The sequence below is a fragment of the Pinus tabuliformis genome, chromosome 7 (assembly GCF_031772625.1).
Source record: "Pinus tabuliformis cultivar Carrire ecotype Pingquan chromosome 7, CPIR1, whole genome shotgun sequence".
NCBI lineage: Eukaryota > Viridiplantae > Streptophyta > Pinopsida > Pinales > Pinaceae > Pinus > Pinus tabuliformis.
In genome coordinates this window covers 1,630,140,216-1,630,160,344 of record NC_142293.1, presented here as the reverse complement: position 1 = coordinate 1,630,160,344, position 20,129 = coordinate 1,630,140,216, and the positions used below count along the sequence as shown (strand labels likewise).

The 20,129-nt window shown below is 38.2% G+C and overlaps 1 protein-coding gene across 4 annotated transcripts in view; it reads right to left on the bottom strand.

Moving 5' to 3' along the window:
- Nucleotides 1–299: 299 nt before the first annotated feature.
- LOC149254502 (DNAse I-like superfamily protein) overlaps nt 300–20,129 on the bottom strand; it is a 192,468-nt gene continuing 172,638 nt past the window's right edge. For 3 of the 4 annotated variants that reach the window (XM_089460185.1, XM_089460184.1, XM_089460186.1), the window contains exons 6-10: nt 2,472–2,593; nt 2,100–2,230; nt 1,637–1,787; nt 1,307–1,454; nt 300–762 (exon numbers count right to left, since the gene is read on the bottom strand). In XM_089460185.1, coding sequence (XP_089316311.1) covers nt 439–762; nt 1,307–1,454; nt 1,637–1,787; nt 2,100–2,230; nt 2,472–2,593 — 876 coding nt within the window. In that variant the 3' untranslated portion in view covers nt 300–438. The remainder of the gene's footprint in view (nt 763–1,306; nt 1,455–1,636; nt 1,788–2,099; nt 2,231–2,471; nt 2,594–20,129) is intronic. The other variant, XM_089460187.1, reaches the window with a different exon arrangement.

Genomic DNA, 20,129 nt, shown 5'->3' with positions numbered 1-20,129 from the left:
ACTAAACATCGTATACCTTTATATATGTTTTCTTTTTCATATTTATAATAAAACAATGTGTTGATGTGAAGTTATTATTTTAAATATCTAAAAATTTGGAAAAATATATATATATATATATATATAAAAGTTTGTTGATGCTTCAATACTTTCCTTAATGCGGTAGATATCTTGTTTTCTACAAGATATTTGCCAAACATTTGAATATTAAAACTGTACTTGGTTACATAGGTTGTTTACTCTTCGAAAAGTAAAAAAAAAAAAGGGAGATCAGCCATGGACAAGGACAAGCAGCAGGGTAAGACTAAGAATATAATCTGTCAAAATAGATAAAGGAGCAAAGTTTATTGTCCAGACTGAATAAATCAGCAGCAAATAACATCAAGAGAGCTTAAAATTCTTTAAACTTTCCTGTTCATCATAAGCTGCCATTGTACTCTAACGAATTTCAAAATTTGCTCCAATGGGCAGGTGATCACTGGGATGATTTTCATTTGGCAGTCCACCCTGTATGTCAGGGGATTCCGCGGATGGCAATTTGAGAAAACTGACAGGCTGCATGTGCTCAGGATTTGAGAATAAAATATAATCGAGTGTTCCGGTGAATCCAGGCGTGCAATTTGTGAATGGAGGCTCCCCTCCAAGGAATGAATAAAGACTGTGTAATGCTATTGGGCTCCGTTCAGATGCTTCTGGCTCGTTGCCAATGGAAGAATATCCTTGACTCGACTCGGAAATCCCCGATGTCAGATATCGATACACCTGAAATAAAAATTTCATCAGCAAAAAGAAAACATGCACTATGAATTATCGACGGGTCACTTCTCATCCGCTATCAATACAGTTATGATTGGGGAAAAAGGGATAGCAAAATGTTATTTGGAGATCAGATAAATGTGAAAACAATATATCATGATGAGAAATTAATAACCTTGCAATGGCCCTTGATGACAATCCTAAATGTTGAAACAAGTCAGAGAGACAACTAAGGCATGATGATGTAATGTGAAAACAATATATCATGATGAGAAATTAATAACCTTGCAATGGTCCTTGATGACAATCCTGAATGTTGAAACAAGTCAGAGAGAACTAAGGCATGATGATGAAATGCAATAATAAAAAGAATGTGGCAGTCCCTATTTCTTAGCATATTGCAATTGTATCATTACCAGTGCAAAAGCTTTTGCAAGGGCTGAATAAGACCTTGTATACAATGCCTAGATTTATCCAATTTCTAGTACATTATAAGGAGTAACGTTGAACAGTGCAAAGTTCTGCTCTATGCATAATGATGGAAGGATACCTCATCTCCAGGTTGAGAATTGAAGTCACCTGCAACAATGACTATAGGTTTACAACTGAATCTTTCTGAGACTGCATCCTTAAATCGAGTAACACGTAATAGAAGATACTTTGCTTGTGCAAGCTTTACATCTGCCCAATCAGGATCCCTGAGATAAAATGATATAAATTTCTATTAAGGAGGTAGTGAGTTCTAATTAAAGATTCTAAGAAAGAAAATTTAAAAGCTACTTGCATATTATTTTACAAGCAACTAGAGAGCCTGAAGGTTTATCTGCTTCAACATATTTGTTCTATCTTTATCATGCAACAAAAATGCCTTGAAGCCTACCAGTAAATATGTGTGTTTGCAAGAACAATCACGTGGTGCGGGGGCTCTAGAAGTTTGAATGCTGTTAACAGTCCAACACAATCCCGCTTCAATCTCACCCTGGGGTCATTTGGATCTCCTCTGTCTTCCGGTAAATCAGTTTGTGGGGATCCTGGAAATGCAATTTTTTTGATGTCATACAAGCTTTTGTCCCAAATAGAGTCCACCAGAGTGAATGAGCTCAAACGTAATTGTAAAGAACCATACAAACGAGGGAATAGTTACTGTGTATTCTTTGGCATAATGCCGCTACTAGTATTAACACAAATTTATCATAAAACTTCTATACAATAACAAATAGTAATTGTAAGGTAAAGAAAACATTGAATCATGACTAGGGCATTGTCTAAGAAAGGCCCCTTTTTTAAGACACCTGGAGGTACTATTATTGCTTGTCATGCCAAAATATGACTGAAATTTTTACCTGGCAGTGTATCTTCGCTGTTATTGGTACCTAAATTTTCTTCATCTTTCACCTTGTCTGAATTTTCTGGATCTTCATTAGCAGGTACAAGGTCATTGTAATCAATGGTCTCTTCTAAAATTAGCTCTGCTCTGCAAAACCTCAACAGCAGATACAGACGAAAATACAATTGACTTAAAGCATCTACCAGGGCAGTGATTTGGCTGTAACAGCTATAGTAAAGAGAACTGTATATTTTATAACATGTTTCATCAACTCACATAAGGATCACAGTTTCATTTCGTTACCCTGAAATTCAATGACAAAAAATGAAGAACATCTATACTTGTTTAATGAGTAATGTAATTGCATCCTGGGGAAAGGCCCATGTACCTCTCACGCTTGTAAAAGATGCCACAGCCATCACGCTTGCGTCCACTTCGTTGGATATATACACTTGAATACCCTTCTTTGTCCATGTTTCCTTTGTAAAATGTTTCAAATTCATCTAATTCCTGAAAAGTCGTCCACTTCCAATTAGTGTGAATTTTCATTAATTAAATACAAAATCACAAGTTGAAGAGGTAATATATGAATAGAAAAGATGTATTACAACTAATGAGTAGGCAGTAGTTAAGAATAAAATGTACAGAATATATTGAATGAACCTTACTGGAGAGAGACGTCATTTACATGGAAACACTGCTGACATATTTTAGAATTTGAAACAGTAAAAAGTGAACAATTAATTCTATATAAACTATAGAAGCAGCAAAGGAAACTTCCACCTAAAATAATGTTTGCTTAGAGGATATGATAAGATATGATGGACCTGTTCACATTGAATTTGCCATGCATTTTCAATGTCACTGATACACCACGTTCATGACTACATCTATTGCTTCTATAAGTTTGAGATCATGCCAATTTCTCTTTTCAGAGATTTCCAGAATGACATGGGATACAGCTTCTCCGTTGCTTTTGCATGAAACTGCAGTTTTAATTTTGGAGGTGTTCCATGCATGCATGTTATATGCAACAGTTGACGTGTGCATAGTGGGGGTGATTGTTTCAAAATGGTACTTTCTGATTTTGCAAATTGCTATTTTTTGGAACGTTTCTATTCTATAAACTTCCAATATTTAACAACTGGTTACAGTTTTCTCTACCCATCTGATGATTTTCCGAAAGAGTATTCTTTGATTTTTGAAGCTACTATTTTTAGGAATTTTTTAAAATTGGAGAATAGTCATGCTTTTGAATACCTTTCTTAAGATGAGTTAAAGGCCTACTATTGGATAGAGTACCAGCAAGGCCTAAGATGGCCTGGTTTTTCTATGCTATGGCTCAAACACTCTATGCCTAAACCAAGAAGTAGGCTGCTATAAGTTAGGGCTTGTAAGATATGCAATGATAGGGCATTCACTGTCATATAACAGCCCAAGAAAAGATCTCTAAAATGATATTCAACAATCAAGGAACAACATCTTTCAATAGAGGCTAGTGTTGGGGGCAGGGGTTGTGAATCAGTGTCATTTAGTTTCCAATTATTTTCACTTAATAAAAATCTCATCACATAATCAAGTGTCAACACAATGCATGAGTACAGAAATTAAAGTGAAGATCCAAACTTGAAGAAGAAACATTTGAATGCTTTTCAAACAGTCCTTAATTTATTACAACCACTTGTGTAGACACCAATTCTCTATAATCACCAACTTACAAAAATAAATTGCAGGCTCCAACTTGTCATGAAGATGATGACACCAATCCTTAGTAAGCACTGACTTATACTTGTTTAGGCTCCAACTTGTCTAATAGATGACAACACTCCTATTTTCCAATTCAGTTCAATCTAGCACTCTTGCAGCCCGCCCTTAACAAAACTCAGCCTTGGCCTCCTTAGTTGAACTGGGCCTCCTCAACAAAACTCAGCTTGCCCTCCAACAGAACTCGACTTGCCCTCCAACAGAACTCGGCTTACCCTTCTTGGTTCACAAGGTGTGAACCCTTGTTCGGAGACTCTTCCTTCACTAAAGACTCCTAGAACAGATCCAAAATTGCTTGATTCAGTGGTTAGAAATGCTCTTTCTCATGCCTATTTATAGTGCATTTGAGGTCTAGATTTGGCCGACTTGTCTGTTGGCTGGGCTGACTTGTGCAACTGGCAAAATGTATAATGAATATTCAAAAAATCATTTCTCCTGAATAGTGAGGTGTTAGAAGGCATGCCATATATGGTTGGAAAGGCCTCAGAATAAGCTTTTGGACCATATGTCCTATGATCCCAGAGCTAAGCAATTAGAGTAAAAATTCCTTCAAAGATAGGGTATCCAAATGGGGCATTCTTGGATAGCCTTTGACATCAATAACAACCATTATCAACAATCTACCATTCTTTTATTAATGGCACTACTTTGATGTCTGCTTCTTCCTACAGCTGCTCCCCCTGTCTATATTCTCTCCATACTTCTTGTTAGTTGCTCCCCCTGTTTGCATTCTCTCCCCCTTTGACATCAATAACAAAGGGTGCTCCTCCTGAGTTTGTGCTTTCTTCACTGAGATAAAAGAGAGACCACTCCCAGCTTCTGCCTTAGATATTCAAAGGTTTCTTTGGGTAGAGGATTGGTAAAGATGTGAGCGATCTGTTCTTCGGAGTCAATATTTTCCATTTTGACATTCGACTCGGCGCTTTGTTCTCTAAGGAAATGATACTTGATTAGAATGTGTTTTTATTGAGTGTATGACAGGATATCCAGATATTGAATACACTAGTATTTTCGCAAAAAATGACAATTGGTTGGTCATATTCCACTTTGATGTCCTGCAAAGTTTGTTTCATCCAAAGAATTTGGGTACAACAATCTGTTGCAGTTATGCATTCGGCTTTAGCTGTAGAAAGACAAAGTAATTGCTTTCTGCGTGACCAAGACACAAGACAATCTCCTAGGAAAATGCACTCCCATTGGTGTCTTTTTGTCATCAATGCTACCTACTCAATTAGCATGTGTACATTGCTAATGTGAAATATGTACTCTTAGGATACCAAAGCCCAAAATCAAGTGTTCCTTTTAATTATTGAAATATCCTCTTCACTGCTTGCATGTGATTCCTTTGGCGCTGATTGAAATCCTGCAACCATTCCTACTGCCTGCATAATATTTGGTCTTGAAGTTTTTAGGTATAGTAGACTCCCAATCATAGACCTATAAATAATTGAATTGACTTTAGGAGATTCGTCATCCTTCCTTAACTTGTATCCAGTAATCATGGATTCATGGGGGAACTGACTGCTGCACATTCTTCCATTCCAAAACGCTTGAGCATCTCCTTGAGGTATTTGGTTTGGGCAATGAATATTCCTTCATTGGTTTGAGAAACATGTAGTCCAAGGAAGAAGGATAATTCTCCAATCATTGACATTTCAAATTCCTTTGACATTGCTCATATGATCTTTATTGCTTCCAAAAATGAGTTCATCCACATATAAAGTGTAATTAACAAGTTGTCTTTTTCCACCTTGATGTAGGTTGTCAACAACCCCTCTTTTGAAGCCTTGTTGTTGAAGATAGTGGTCCAGCCTAGCACATACTTTTAATGTACAAGTGACATTTCCTTTATCTCATTTTCATTCTTTTACTTAAATTTTTAACATTAGCAATGAAATGACTCAGGATGTTTGAGAGTGGGTTTCACCTCACTGGATTTCATATAGAGAAAATAGAATTTTAGATCTCACTCAAAGTCCAGCAGACTTAATGGTTTTCAAGATTTCATGATTTGGGGGATTGCAATGATTCCATTTAATTATGTCATGCGTGAGGCATGAGATTGGCATTTGATCAAGAGCATGGAGCCTTTTTAAGTAACTTGATGTTGGTGGCATTGATTGTTGAACTTTGTTGATGTTGGTAATATTGATTGTTGAACTCCTCTACCATGGCCTTAACAAAAATGTACCCTTCACTCAAAGCAAAATAATTGGTTATGCATGCAAAGCTTTTTCTACCATATTACAAGGTTGAGGAGACGAACCCTTCACTCAAACCAAAATCCTTGGTTAGGCATGTTAAACTTTTTCAATTTCTACCATATTATAAGGTTGAACAATCCAAGTTTGAAGACTTTGAGCTAGATGATGTTTATGTAGCTCTTGTTGATGAGCCCATCTCTAGTAGTGGTGAACCAATGATGAGTTTAATGAGTGATCATGTTGATCACTGATATGTAGACTTATAGTAGGCCAATGGCCCCATAGCTTGTACCATTGTTTTTGGACTCTAGAGACCATTTAGAGCCTCATTGATTATGTATTTTGTTGCTAATATGTATTGTCATCGGCGCCATTTTGATATATTCACCTTTACATGGTATATAGATGAGCAAACTTTGCATATTTTGTCTCTATTGGTTTGGAATCATGGTTTTAAATCTTTAAAAAAAAAATTCATTATAAGTTAAGTATTTCATGTATTGTTTTAAAGACCAATTCATTGAGATCTAACCAGTCCGGTTTTTAAAAATGTGGTTTGGCATACAAGCTCTTGGGACTTGTTTTAACCCATAAAGAGTTTTCTAAAATTTGCACACATTCTTTATTTTTGGACAAGTCAAAACCTTTTGGTTATTTGATGTATACTTCTTCCTTTAAATCTCCATTTAGAAGGACTAATTTAACATCCATCTGATGAATTTTGAAGTCTTTCAAACATGCAAATGCCAAAAACATTCTTATTGGACCAATGGATTAGTTGGGAAGATTGATCTTGAGAGAATGAAAGTAGCTCCCTAGCTAAGAGAGAGTGTTGAAAAATAGTAGTTGTGGTCAATATTTTCATTAGCAAAAATAAAGGAAAAATTGTTTATCTTCCAGCTACCCAAGTCAGCCTAAATTTGATAGGTCGGTCCCACCATTTGAAGGGGATTGACCTAAGGTCAAAACCCACCTCTTGACACTCAATATATTGGCATTCGTTGGACTCCATTTGGGCATCATCATCACTCACTCATTCGACCAATCACAAGGATATTTGCTCACACGTGCGAAGAAGAAGAAGAGGATTGATTTTTGTGTTGACCAACTCATTTGACTTCTATTGACCAGTGTTGACTTGATTTGTTTCTCTCTTGTTTGACCGAGTTATTGACTAAAATTTGAAAGCCCAATATTCTATGGTTCGTTGATTGTTCTTTGACCAAGTTTTAGAAACATTGACTAAGGTTTGGCCAAACTTTTGTGGAAATTGCAGGGCCGAATTTCGACCATTTAACCAGCAGCCTCACGCCGAAATTCGGCCCTTTTGTATAGACTTTGACTATGAGCAAACGTTGACTTATTCTCTCTCATTTGACTGGGTTTTGACTTGACATTTATTAGAGTCAAAGGTTGGCATTTTGACTAGAATATTTTGATGTACAATTTGATGAATTGAACTCTCTCTCATAAGGAAAGATTACTAGGTTTTCCCTGTGTGGGGTTTTGTCCCAAGATATTTTGGTGTCTCTTGTTTCATTGTTTTTATTGTGATCTGTATTGATCTATTGAAGTTAATGGTTGAAATTTTCAAGTATAATTGCTTAGTAATTGGAATGCTCTAAAGAAGTCAAAATTGCATCATTGGAAGCAGTTATCAATTTGAAAATTGTTCTAGTCTTGTTTGCTACTAGAAAATCAACAATTGGAATTTTTAGGCATGCTGGCAATGTGACATCCAAACCATATATTAACTCAAAGGGATCCTTCCAATAGCAATTTTCTTTATTATTCTATATGCGCATAGTGCATACTTGATCTTGTTATCCCATGACACTTTGTTCTCCTCCACTATCTTTTTAATGATGGTCATCAAATTTTTGTTACTAGATTCTACAAGTCCATTTTGTTGGGGATAGTAGTTTCATGAATGAGATAGGATAATGCCATACTTGAAACAAAAGGAAGAAAATTCTACTGAACTAAAAGCCTTGGCATTATCAATCGTAATCTTGGAAAGCACACCAAATCTTGTTATGGTTTTGTCTTCTAGGAAGTCCATGACAACCTTTTCAGTTGCCCAATCGGTTCGAATGGCCTCAACGCACTTTGTGAAATCATTTGTAGCAATCAAAATCCAAGTTTACCCATTGCTTGAATTTTCTTTGAATTGACCTATGAAATCCGAACCCCAATGTTGAAAAGGTGCCTCAACCACTATTGGTTGTGAAGGCAAGGCTACTACCCTGAGAATGGTTGACACGACTGACAACTTCTGACAAACTTACATACAACTGAGAAAATGATTGGCCAATAGTAACCTGAGCTAAGGATTTTATGGGTTGTTGTTTTAGCTGCATAATGTCCTCCACAAAATCTCGCAAGAAATTCAGTCACAAGTCTTTTAGATTCTAGCTCGTCAACACATCTATCAAGCACTTTGGATTCCTCCATCCTGGTCCATATTGAATTATACAATACTTAGATGCCTTCAACCTCAATGCTCTTCTTTTAAGATTTACTAAATGGCTTCGGAAAGTAAGGTTTTGTAGATAGAAAATGGTATCTGCATAGGAAACGAGTCGTTCTAATTTATGAAGCTTTGAAGAAACCATTGGATCTGATGAACTATTTTGACATACCACCCCCAATGCTTTCTCATTCCCCTTTGTCAACATATGTGCTAGGCCCTGACCTTTGACCAACTTAGTGGATTTTATCTCCCAGTCATATTCTTGTATTTTCGCAACCCACCTTGCTTTGACTCCTAAGCAATCCTGCTGAGTTAATTTGTCTTTCACTACTAAGTGAGGCACATAAGCTATTATCTTTGAATATCCAATATAAATTTTGAAATGCTTAAGAGACTTGACCAAGGCATGGGCTTGCTTTTCCATAGTGTGATACTTCAATTCTAAACTATGCAAAGCCTTACTCATGAATGCAATAGGTTTCTCTTGCCCTTTATTTTTCTGCAGCAAAACCCTCGCAACAGTATCCTCAGATGCAAAGGAAAAGATTAGAAAGTCTTTGGAATAGTCAAGATTGACTAATATAAGAGACTTTGTAATTGAATTCTTGATATCCTTAAAGGCTTTGATTCCTTGATCACTCCATTCAAATTTTGCATCCTTCTTTAGAAGTGTTCGAATGGGCTTTACTACCTCAACAAAATATAGTATAAATCTTCTGATGAAATTTATTTTTCCCAAAAAGATTGGAGAGCATTCTTATTATGAGGTAAAGGAATTTTTTGTATAGCTTCAACCCTTTCATGGTCAATCCTTACCCCATCTTTTAAAATGATGTCCCAACAAATTTCCCTCAGATACCCCAAAAACTGACTAGGTTGGGTTTAAGGAAATGCCAAACTCACAACATCATTCAAAGACTTGCTTAAGATACCCTATGTGACCTGTTCCATCCTTTGAGAAAATTGTTAAATCATCCTAATAAATTTCAATTATCTTTCCAATTAATCCCTTGAAAGCATAATCCATGGCCCTCTGAAATGTAGCACATGCATTTGATAAACCAAAAGGCATTCTCAAATACTCAAATGTGCCCCAAGGTGTTGTGAAACTAGTTTTATGCCGATCTTCCTTCTTTACAATACCTTGGTTGTATCCACAGAAACCATCTAACATGGACATCATTCTTGACCATGTGACCCTTTGCAGCATGGTTTCCGTATTAGGAAGAGGGTAATTGTCTTTTTTACAAGCCATATTCAAGTTCTTGAAATCAACACATAACCTTATAGCTCCATTCCTTTTTCGAACCACCACTAAGTTAGAGCACCAAGAAGAATGTCTAGTTTGAGCAATGATTCCTACAGCTAACATCTTTTGGAGTTCCTTTTGCACTAAGGGGGGAAACTTGTGATTGATTTGCCTAAGATTTTGTCTAAAAGGCTTGGCATCTTCATATTTAAGAGGGATTGTGTGTTCATCTTCTCTATAAGCCTTAAACACATCATAAGTAAAAGCCAACACATCCCATATTCCTTTCATAGATTTATCAATTCATTTCTTTCATTTTATGATGTACCTTTTCCAATTTTGACCAACTTGGGATCCTAATTTGTTCCAATGCTCACCCCTATGTGGTCACTAGGTTCAATTTTCTTTTCATTTTTCCTTTTATGATTGTCATGTCTATCAAAGATTTTCTCTAAACCTATGATTCCTCTCGGAGCGAGGTTTATGCTATATTCATCTACCTCTTGGTATTCACACCCCTCTTCTTTATAACTAACTCGAAAATATGAAAACTCGTGCATATTGTTGATAAATTTCAATATTTGTTTTTCATCACTGAAAACTTCCCAATGATCTACATGTTGATTTGGGGTAGCATCGGATGTGCTCTAGCCATGAAAATTGGTGGAGAGGCTAAAGCACATGAGATCTCCAATACCTAGAAATGGTTTGGGCAAATTCTAAACAGTTTGGAAGATATTAAAATAATTAATATTTTTAATGGAGTCCCTAAGTCTAAACTTAGGGAAAATAAAATATTAATGTGAATTAATATAAAACTATGTTAGAAGGGTCCAAAAGTCATGGATCAATCCAGAGTTAATCTTAGCCGTTGATTAGGGACTTAATCTCAACCGTTGATTTGTCAATGAAAAAAGTATAAAAGGAGGCTTGAGGGTCGCTTGGAGAATACACCAGAGTGATCAGTCATTCTATTCTCTAGAGCGGGGTTTGCTAAGAGAGATAGAATCAGTGATTAGTAGCGAGGGGCAGTGAATACAAAAGCAGAGAGGCAGAGAGGGTACCGAGAGAATCAGCGTAAAAGCCGAGAGAGAGGGATGCAGAGCCAGCCAGAGGCCACGCAGAGCCATCTAGGGCCCACATAGAGGCAGCCAAGAGTTGCCCAATGCCTCAAAGAGCCATCGTGGGTGACGCAGAGGCTCTAGAGGATGACGTAGTGCCTCCAGACGTTGACGCAAGGGTTATTGGGCTGACACTAGGCCAGAAAGGGTTGACGCAATCCCTAGAGGCAGACGCTAGGGTTTGCATGGGGCAGATTGGAGTTGGGAGTTGTTGGAGTGTTTATTTGGCGTTTCAGTCGAAATATCTGCTTCCGAGTAGAGAGGTAGTACTGCTGAGATTATTCTCCGTTGGGTGAGCCGGTTTTGGCACCCAGATTGTATTTAGAAACTACATAATAATAAAACCCTCAGATAGCTGCACCAATTTTCCTGCATTGGGTTTTTCTGGGGACATTGGTCCAAAAACAATAGTGTCACTTGTGTGCTTGTTTTGTTTCCTTCAGTTGATGATCTGTAACGTGTTGAGCATATACTTGTATTTATTTTCAGTATTTACATCGTAAATAACTTATTAATTAATCAGAACAAGTAGGTAGAAATAAATCAAAAAAGTACATGAAGGGTTTCTAACGATTAGACTTAGAAATTCCAACATGGTATCAGAGCGTGGTTGCAGATCATAGGAGAACTGAGGACATCAGTCGAGCAGAGCAGCAACAGCAGAAAACAGTTGTCATGAGTGACAGAAGTTGTTCCTAGCAAAGAAGCAGCAAGGAAGGGGTGACGCAGTGCTTGCATCATCAAGTTTGAGTCGGGAAGAGGCTCAACGCAGTGGCAGGGGGGAGAAGACTTGACCTACGCAGTGCCCAGTCATCTTTCTCAGTCAAGAAGGATTGACGCCCATGGCCAGGAGGTGCGAATTTTGCTAGTGCTGAGATTGCGCAGAGCCTAGAAGCTCTAACCTTCAGTTTGTTGGGGCTTAGGAAGCTATGGGTAAGTTTCAGAGTGAAGTTGGTGGGGTAATGTAGTCATAATAGTACCTAACAGGGCAAGACCAAGGAGGAGAGGGTTGCTTCCGAGTATTTCTAGCCAAGAAATCTGAATCAGTGGTGCAGCTGCACTAAGGATCGGAGTGGGGACATCTCGACATTGGCAGAGGGGTTTCCAGGAGGGAAATCGAGGTTCAGAGGGAGTCACATCGAGAACTTCCAGAAGGGTAGTAAAGGAGCAGCGAGATGGTAGTGAATGGGGTAAGAGACCAAGACAGACTGGACAGAGCCTCAAACTTCGTAGTCTGGAAGGCCAGAATCTTATTCGTTCTAGACAGGAACCATCTCAAGTAATTCGCCTTGAGGACAATAGCGGTCCTAGTTCACCCGGTTGATAATGATAAGTATGAGGATGCAATGGCAAGGGCCAAGAGCATCATCCTTGATGGGGTCAAGGACCATGTAGTACCACACATTGCTGAGAAGAATACGGCAAATGAGATGTGGGAGGCCCTAAAGAAGTTGTATCAGCATACTTCCGTGCAAAGGAAGATGCTACTAGAAAATCAGTTGCGGTCATACCAGATGCAGAAGGGAGAACAGATCGACCCCTTCCTTGGTCGATTGAAGGAGATCCGGGATCAGCTGACTTCCATAGGAGACACGCCGAATCAAGAATTGATGGTGAGAACAGCCCTGAACGCAGTCTCAGAAGACTGCAAGGTGTTTGTGCAGAGCATACTGGGCAGGGCGACCCTTCCAGATTGGGTGGAAATGTGGGCGGTTCTTCACCAAGAAGAGATTAGAAGAATAGATCAGAAGGCTAAGCGAGGTGTGAAGCAGCGGAAAGGGGATCAGAATTAAGGAGGAATAGGAGGATGTTGCCCTAGCATCTGAGGAAAAGCAGGAGAAACGGAAGAAGGACCTCTCCAAGGTCAAATGCTTCAACTGTGGGGAACTGGGTCACTATGCAATCCAGTGTCCGATGAAGAAGAGCAAGGGAGAGGCCTCCGAGACCAAGGCCGCACCAGCAAGGGCAGAGAAGGAAATGGATACAGATGATGACTGTGCCATGAGTGCTCACGCGCCACTTGAATGGAAGTGGGGAGACATCGAGCTGTAGTCAAACAGACTACAGGCGATGAGGGGGCAGGATCCTTGAGGTACCCAACCTCTCGAATTATACATGGCTACGGGAGCCTTGAAGAGGAGTAGGAGTGCTGGCGGATGTCGATAGAGATGGATGCGGATGGAGCGACAAAGGGAGTTGCAGTGCAGGAGTCCCAGGACAGCGTGACGCAGCAGTGCGAGATGCACAAAGTTGATGCAGTAGCGCAGAGGTCAGAGAGGGAGCACTTGTCAGTGACAGAGGGAGCTTCAGCATCGGGAGTGTTTCTAGCCTGACGAAGATGTCAAAGTTGGGAGATCAATTACTTACTTCTCAGTAACTGAGTTGCAGTGCAGCAGTTAGCAGTGGCAGTGCTATGGGCAACACGATGCAGCATGATGAGAGGGGTTGCAGTGCAGATGCAGTAGTGGCAGTGGCAGGGCCATGGGCAGTAGCACGGATGCAGAGGGAGCTGTCGTACAGATGCAGCAATGGCAGTGGCAGTGCCATGGGTAGCAATACATGATGCAACAATGCAGAGGATGTTGGGAAGCAAGCCTAGCATCAGCACAGGGACCAATGCCAGATGATCAGGGTGATGCTTAGTGAGGAGTATTACTAGAGCACAGTCCTCGCTAAGAAGGAGTGTTGATTTGGGGTAGAATCTGATGTGCTCTAGCCACGAAAATTGGTGGAGAGGCTAAAGTACATGAGATCTCCAATACCCAGAAATGGTTTGGGCAGATTCTAAACAAGTTGAGAGATATTAAAATAATTAATATTTTTAATGGAGTCCCTAAGTCTAAACTTGGAAAATAAAAAATTAATGTGAATTAATATAAAACTGTGTTGGAAGGGTCCAAAAGTCATGGATCAAGCCAGAGTTAATCTTAGTTGTTGATTAGGGACTTAATCTCGGCTATTGATTTGTCAACGAAAAAAGTATAAAAAAAGGCTTGAGGGTCACTTGGAGAATACACCAGAGTGATCAATCATTCTATTCTCTAGAGCAGGGTTTGCTAAGAAAGATAGAATCAGTGATCAACAGCAAGGGGCAGTGAATACAGAAGCAGAGAGGCAGAGAGGGTACTAGGAGTTGCGCAGTGCCTCAGAGAGCCACCGTGGGTGACGCAGAGGCTCTAGAGGCTGATGCAATGCCTCTAGATGTTGACGTAGGGGTTATTGGGCTGACGCTAGGCCAGAAAGGGCTGACGTAGTCCCTAGAGGCAGAGGTTGGGGTTTTCGTGGGGCAGATTGGAGCTGGGAGTTGTCGGAGTGTTTATCCGGGGTTTCAACTGGAATATATGCTTCCCAGTAGAGAGGTACTACTGTCGAGATTATTCTCTATTGGGTGAGCCGGTTTTGGCACCGAGATTGTATTCAAAAACTGCATAATAATCAAATCCTCAGATAGTTGCACCATTTTTCCTGCATTGGGTTTTTCCAGGGACATTGGTCGAAAAACAATGGTGTCACTTGTGTGCTTGTTTTGTTTCCTTCAGTTGATGATTTGTAATGTGTTGAGCATGTACTTGTATTTATTTTCAGTATTTACATGGTAAATAAATTGTTAATTAATCAAAACAAGTAGGCAGAAATAAATCAGAAAAGTACATGAAGGGTTTCTAACGGGTTCGACTTAGAAATTCCAACACTACATTATCAGGCACAGACGATCTAAAGATAAGTTCCATTTTTATTTGATCTCTTATTAATTCCTCTATAAGCTGAAGTGTTGAAACTGCTACTGCCAACTTATATGCTTTGTTGTTTAATTCCCTACGGATTGCCATTAGATCCAATGCATCAAAGTATTCTATTGTATCCCATATTGCATTTCTCTATCTCCTCAACCTTTCACATTTGCATGCAAACTTTTTTTTGACTTGGAGAATTATTAAATTAGAGTCCCCTCTGATATTTGATAACTTGATTCCCATGTCTTTAGCAATCTCCAAACCCAATGAGAGTATTGAGTACTCTGCTACATTATTGGTTGCTTCAAATTCTAATTTGTAAGCAAAGTTGAAAATCTGCCGAAACGGAGAAGTGAATATGATCCCAACACCCTTTCCTAATCTTGAATGGACCCCATCAAAGTTCACATGCCAAACTTTATCGACATTTTCTTCCTTAATTTTGTCTTCTACATGTGCTAAGAAATTTGATAACATAACAAATCTCCCAAGCTCATCTAATTCATAAACTAGCTCATTATTTGGTTTCTTGGGATTTTCAACATGATCCCTTTCAAACTCCCTATCAAGTCTGACAAAGGTGTTATCAATGGTTGGGATGATAGCATATGATAGATCCATTTGGATATTACCACCCAAATCTGCGATCCATTTACTAGATAAAAGCATACCCCATGCATCTGGCGCATCTATGACCACAATGTCCACAAAAATTGAAATACTTGGATATGATGCAAGGTGTACTTGAAGATCCCTTACTTGCCCATTCACTTCAATTTTCTTTGAATCCATGGCACAAATGTTATGGTAAGGTCATGATATTCTTAAATTCAATTGTTCCATGACCTTTTTAGTCATCACATTTGAAGAAGCACCTTGTTGAAAATCAAATATTTTATGTTGTAAAAATCACTTATTGCAAAACTTCTTTATGCTACAATATTAGTTAAGCAATTGTAGATAGAACATAAACCAAATGCACAATAGAAGATAGCCAAGAACAGAATAAGACACAGAGAATTTAGGTCCAATGACCAGGGAAAACCCACAAGGAGAAAACCCAACTGGATTCTTCTTTTATTAGATATCAATTGTTCAGTAGAGATACAAAGTACAATGAGAGATCAAGAAAATGAGTGAGTTCATCCAAATATGAACAACTTGTAGCATGAAGACCAATGGTAGCAGCAGTTGATCCAAACACTGAATCAACCTTCAAGTTTTGCTCATATTCTCCAAGTCTCTCCAACTCTCTCTCTCAAGTTTGAATCCTTTCACAATGCATGAGTAGTGAGGGGAGAAGATATGAGGCACATATATATAGGAGGAGCAATGAATTCATGCCATAAAGGAGGAGCATGCCTTAGAGTAACTCGTATGCCAAATAAGGAAGAGTAACGTAAGCCAATATGGAGAGAGGCAACACATGCCTTCAATGGAGGAATCTCGTATGCTTAGAGTGTAACTCATGCCCTTTTAGGAAGAGTAACTCATGCCATTTAAAGAGACATTCGCATGCCTTTGTAATTTATGCATTTAAGGAGAGTGTAACATATGGATTAAAGAGTGCATAAGAGGAATCTTTTATGACATGTCTTTAATGAGTGTAAGAGGAGTGCAACGAATCCATTAAGAGAGAGAGAGAGAGAGAGAGTAACGCAATACCTAGTGATTCATAAAGAGAGAGGACAATGAAATGATTAAGAGGGAAAGGTGACTTGAAATTCATTTTAATAATAATATCATAGTATCATAAGGATAATGATAAAGTTAATGATAATATTGATGATTAAGTCAAAATTGAACTATTAAGATTGATTAATGATAAATTAATCACAACAGACTTATCTTGGGATCTTGGAACTACTTGCCATACATCATTATGTATGATAGACTCATATTCTTCGGCCATTGCAACTTTCCATACTTGATTTTGCACTGCTTATTCAAAAGTGCATGGTTCAGCATGAATAATGTTGTTCATGGCTACAACATATCCTTGGAACCGGCATGGTTTCTTGCTTTCTCTGAAGGTTCCTCTGGGAGCAACATGTCAATCAACATCTTATAGAGTGTCACAAAGCCATAATGGTCTCTTTCTAGCAAGAGGATCACACGAAGGAGGATATAAGGAGTCCATGGGCTCCATGGGTTCATAAACAAGATCAGGCTCAGACTCAGGATCTTCTTGAGCATCCAAGGCATCATCCTAACTTTCAACATTAACAGGAGGAGGAGAAGTGTCTCTTGCCTTTCCAAGAGTTGCATCTTAATCAACTATTACATCTCTGCTAAACCCTATAGTTCTTTGACCAGGCAAGTATATTCTATAAGCTTTAGAATTTTCACATTAACTGACAAACGTACCTTTCTTACTTAAAGCTTCCAACTTGTTCCTATTTTCCTTTGGCACATGAAAGTAGACTGGGCATCCAAAGATCCTCATGTACCCAACCTTGAGCTTTTTACCAGTGAAGACTTCTTCAGAAGTCTTGTTGTTTAAGGCTCGATGTTTAAATCTATTTTGGACATAGATAGCAGTGTTAGCAGTTTCTCCCCATAGAAACTTTGGTAGCTTCCGATCATGCAACATAGCTTTGACTGCTTCCATGATAGTTCTGTTCTTTCTTTCAACCACACCATTTTGTTTTGGGTTATATGGTACGATGGTTTATTTCTTGATTCCAACTTCTTTGGAGAAGTCAATGAAATCATTTGAAGTGAACTCTCCTCCATTGTCAAATCTAAAGATTTTGATCTGCTTTCCAGTTTGTTTTTTACCAGAGGTTTGAAGTCTTTGAACATGTTAAATGCTTGACTATTGTTTTTCAAAAATAAAATTCATATTTTGCAAGAAAAATCATCCACAAAGATTATATAATACAAGTAGCCACCAAGAGAAGTTACAGGCACAAGTCCACATAAATCAGAATGTATAAGATGAAGTACCTAATTGGTTTTGCTTTTGCTTGAAGGGAATGGTCCCTTTACATGCTTTCCACTTGTGCACCCTTGGCAGACCCCATCATGATCCACTATAATCTCCAACATTCCATAAACTATCTTTCTCATATGGGGCAATGCTTTATACTGCAAATGAGCGAACCTTCGATGCCAAAGTTCACATTGATGATTGTTGTAATGAAGCAGCGCATGGATTGGTCTTCCATTAACTTTATAAAGACATCCAAATCTCAATCCCAGAGTGAAGGCATATCTCATGCTAGATCTCGTTGGCCAAGTGAGAATTTTTCCATTTATGAAAGCAACTTTCATTCCTTTATCTTCTAAGGCAGGATTTAGATACAAGATTCTTTTTCAAACTAGGTACATACAAAACTTCTTGAAGAGATATAGTTTTACATTGATCCAAATGAAAAGAAACAGAACTAGATCCCTTTATAGGATATTTAGAGTTATCTCCAAGTATGATTTTCGGATCTATCTCCCTCTCAACCAGATTTGAGAGAACTTCTTTATACTGAGTAAAGTGCCTTGAAACACCACAATCAACCAATCAGTTATCACAAGAATCTCCAGGAGAAGAACTAGAACGAGCAGAAACAAGAAAGTACTTTGATTGTGTCTCAACAGCATTATTATCATACCTTGGCTTCCTTGAAATCTTGGAAGAAAAATAGCTTTCTTTATGAGCAGCAAGAGCTTCTCTTCTTCTTCTATAATCAGATCTAAAGTTGTTGCTATGATTGTTGAAGTTGGATCTTAGTGCTCTTCTATTTTCAAAATAGTCATAGGCATAGTGGCCATGCTTATGGCAATTGTAGCATTGAACTTTTGATGAGTCCTTGTTCCATTTATAGGAACCATTGGATCTGGGAGCAAGCTTTCTTGAAAAGTGATGAGCTCTTCTTCCTTTCTACTCCTTGCCTTGAAAAGCAAAGGCACTAGGTTCTACCTCTTCATGCTTGGGAATTCTTCCTCAAGAAATCATTTTGGCCTCTTCTTGATTGCACTTTCCCAAGAGCTCATCAAATGTGGGAAACTTATCATTGTTGCTGATGGTAGTAATAAAAGTCTCCCAAGTAGGAGAAACACCTACAAGCATAATCAGCGCCAGCTCTTTATCAGATACAATTTCACCAACAGTTGACATTAGATCCTTGATTTTTGATATCCTCATGAAATACGCTTGAATGGTCTCTCCTTTGTTCATCTTAATGTCCTTGAATTGATTCTTCAAAGCAAGAATTTCATTCAAGTTATTTATTTGATACATTCAAGTCAACTTGTCATACATTTCCTTAGATTTCTTCAAGTTGGAAACATAGATGATGAGATGGTCTCTACGAAAGTCAAGGATAATCTTTTTAGGCTACTTCTCATTTCTTGTACCTAGCCTTGATAGCAGCATTCGAACTTTCTGGTGGATCTGCTACCTCACATTCAACATATTCCAATACATCATGTTTCTCAAGAGTAATATCCAATATTGCCTTCCATGGACCAAAATTCGAAGCATCATTCAGTGTCTCTTTATTCTTGAAGTAAGAAGAATATATCTTGATCTAGTCAAACAAATTTCAGCAGTAAATAGACTAAAGGGGGTAGTCCCTACAGATATGGAATGATGAGGGACTAGTTGGGAACCAACCAATCCAAGAGACACAGTTGAGCGACCAAATACTTGTTTTATATCTAGCAAGATGTAAAGGATTTGATTAGATTTAGATGATTGATACCAGTTCCATGTGGAGTCAACTATCTTGCTTTAATTTTAGGACCAAGTACAAGATGGACAACTGCTGCAAGGGGAAAATGCTATTATGAAAGGAGGCAAAAGATGTAATTAGCAAAGGGATGAGTGAGTAGTCTTGAGATAAGATCATTTAGTGTTTAAGTACTTAGTATAAATTAACCTTATGACAAGAGTACTTAATGAAATAGGAGAGAATCTCATACAAGACAAAGTGCCAAGTTTCCAAACGCCAATAGGAAACAAAAGATGTCAAAGATACATTTTCTCACAAAGTGTATGCATCTTAAAGAAAGATGACCGATATGGCCAACTTTTACAATAACCATAAACCAATGATATTAATGTAAAGAGAAATTAGAGCATTTTATAACAATCAGCCAATTATCTCAATATAAGATGCTAAAGATTATCATTCAAAAGAGACCATAAAGTTATCAAAGGCTTCCTGTAATACCTTGCAAAAAATGATAAGTAATTCTGCAACCAATACTCATCAAAACACAAGGAAATGGATGATATATTTCAAAAATTAAATGCTTGCACCAGCACTTAAGACAGGCCCACAGTTTGATGTATCATTCCTCAACAAAATACTAGCAATCATACCAAATCAAATACTGAAGGCAAGGCAAAGATATGATAAAGTGTCACTGCTGTAGATTTAACTCAGACCTGAAGACCCTGTATGTGTTCACAAAATTGATCACAATTCAACACCAGATGCAAAGGAGATAAACTGATGACCAAGATACAAATTTAATGCTAAATGCAACTTGAAAATAGC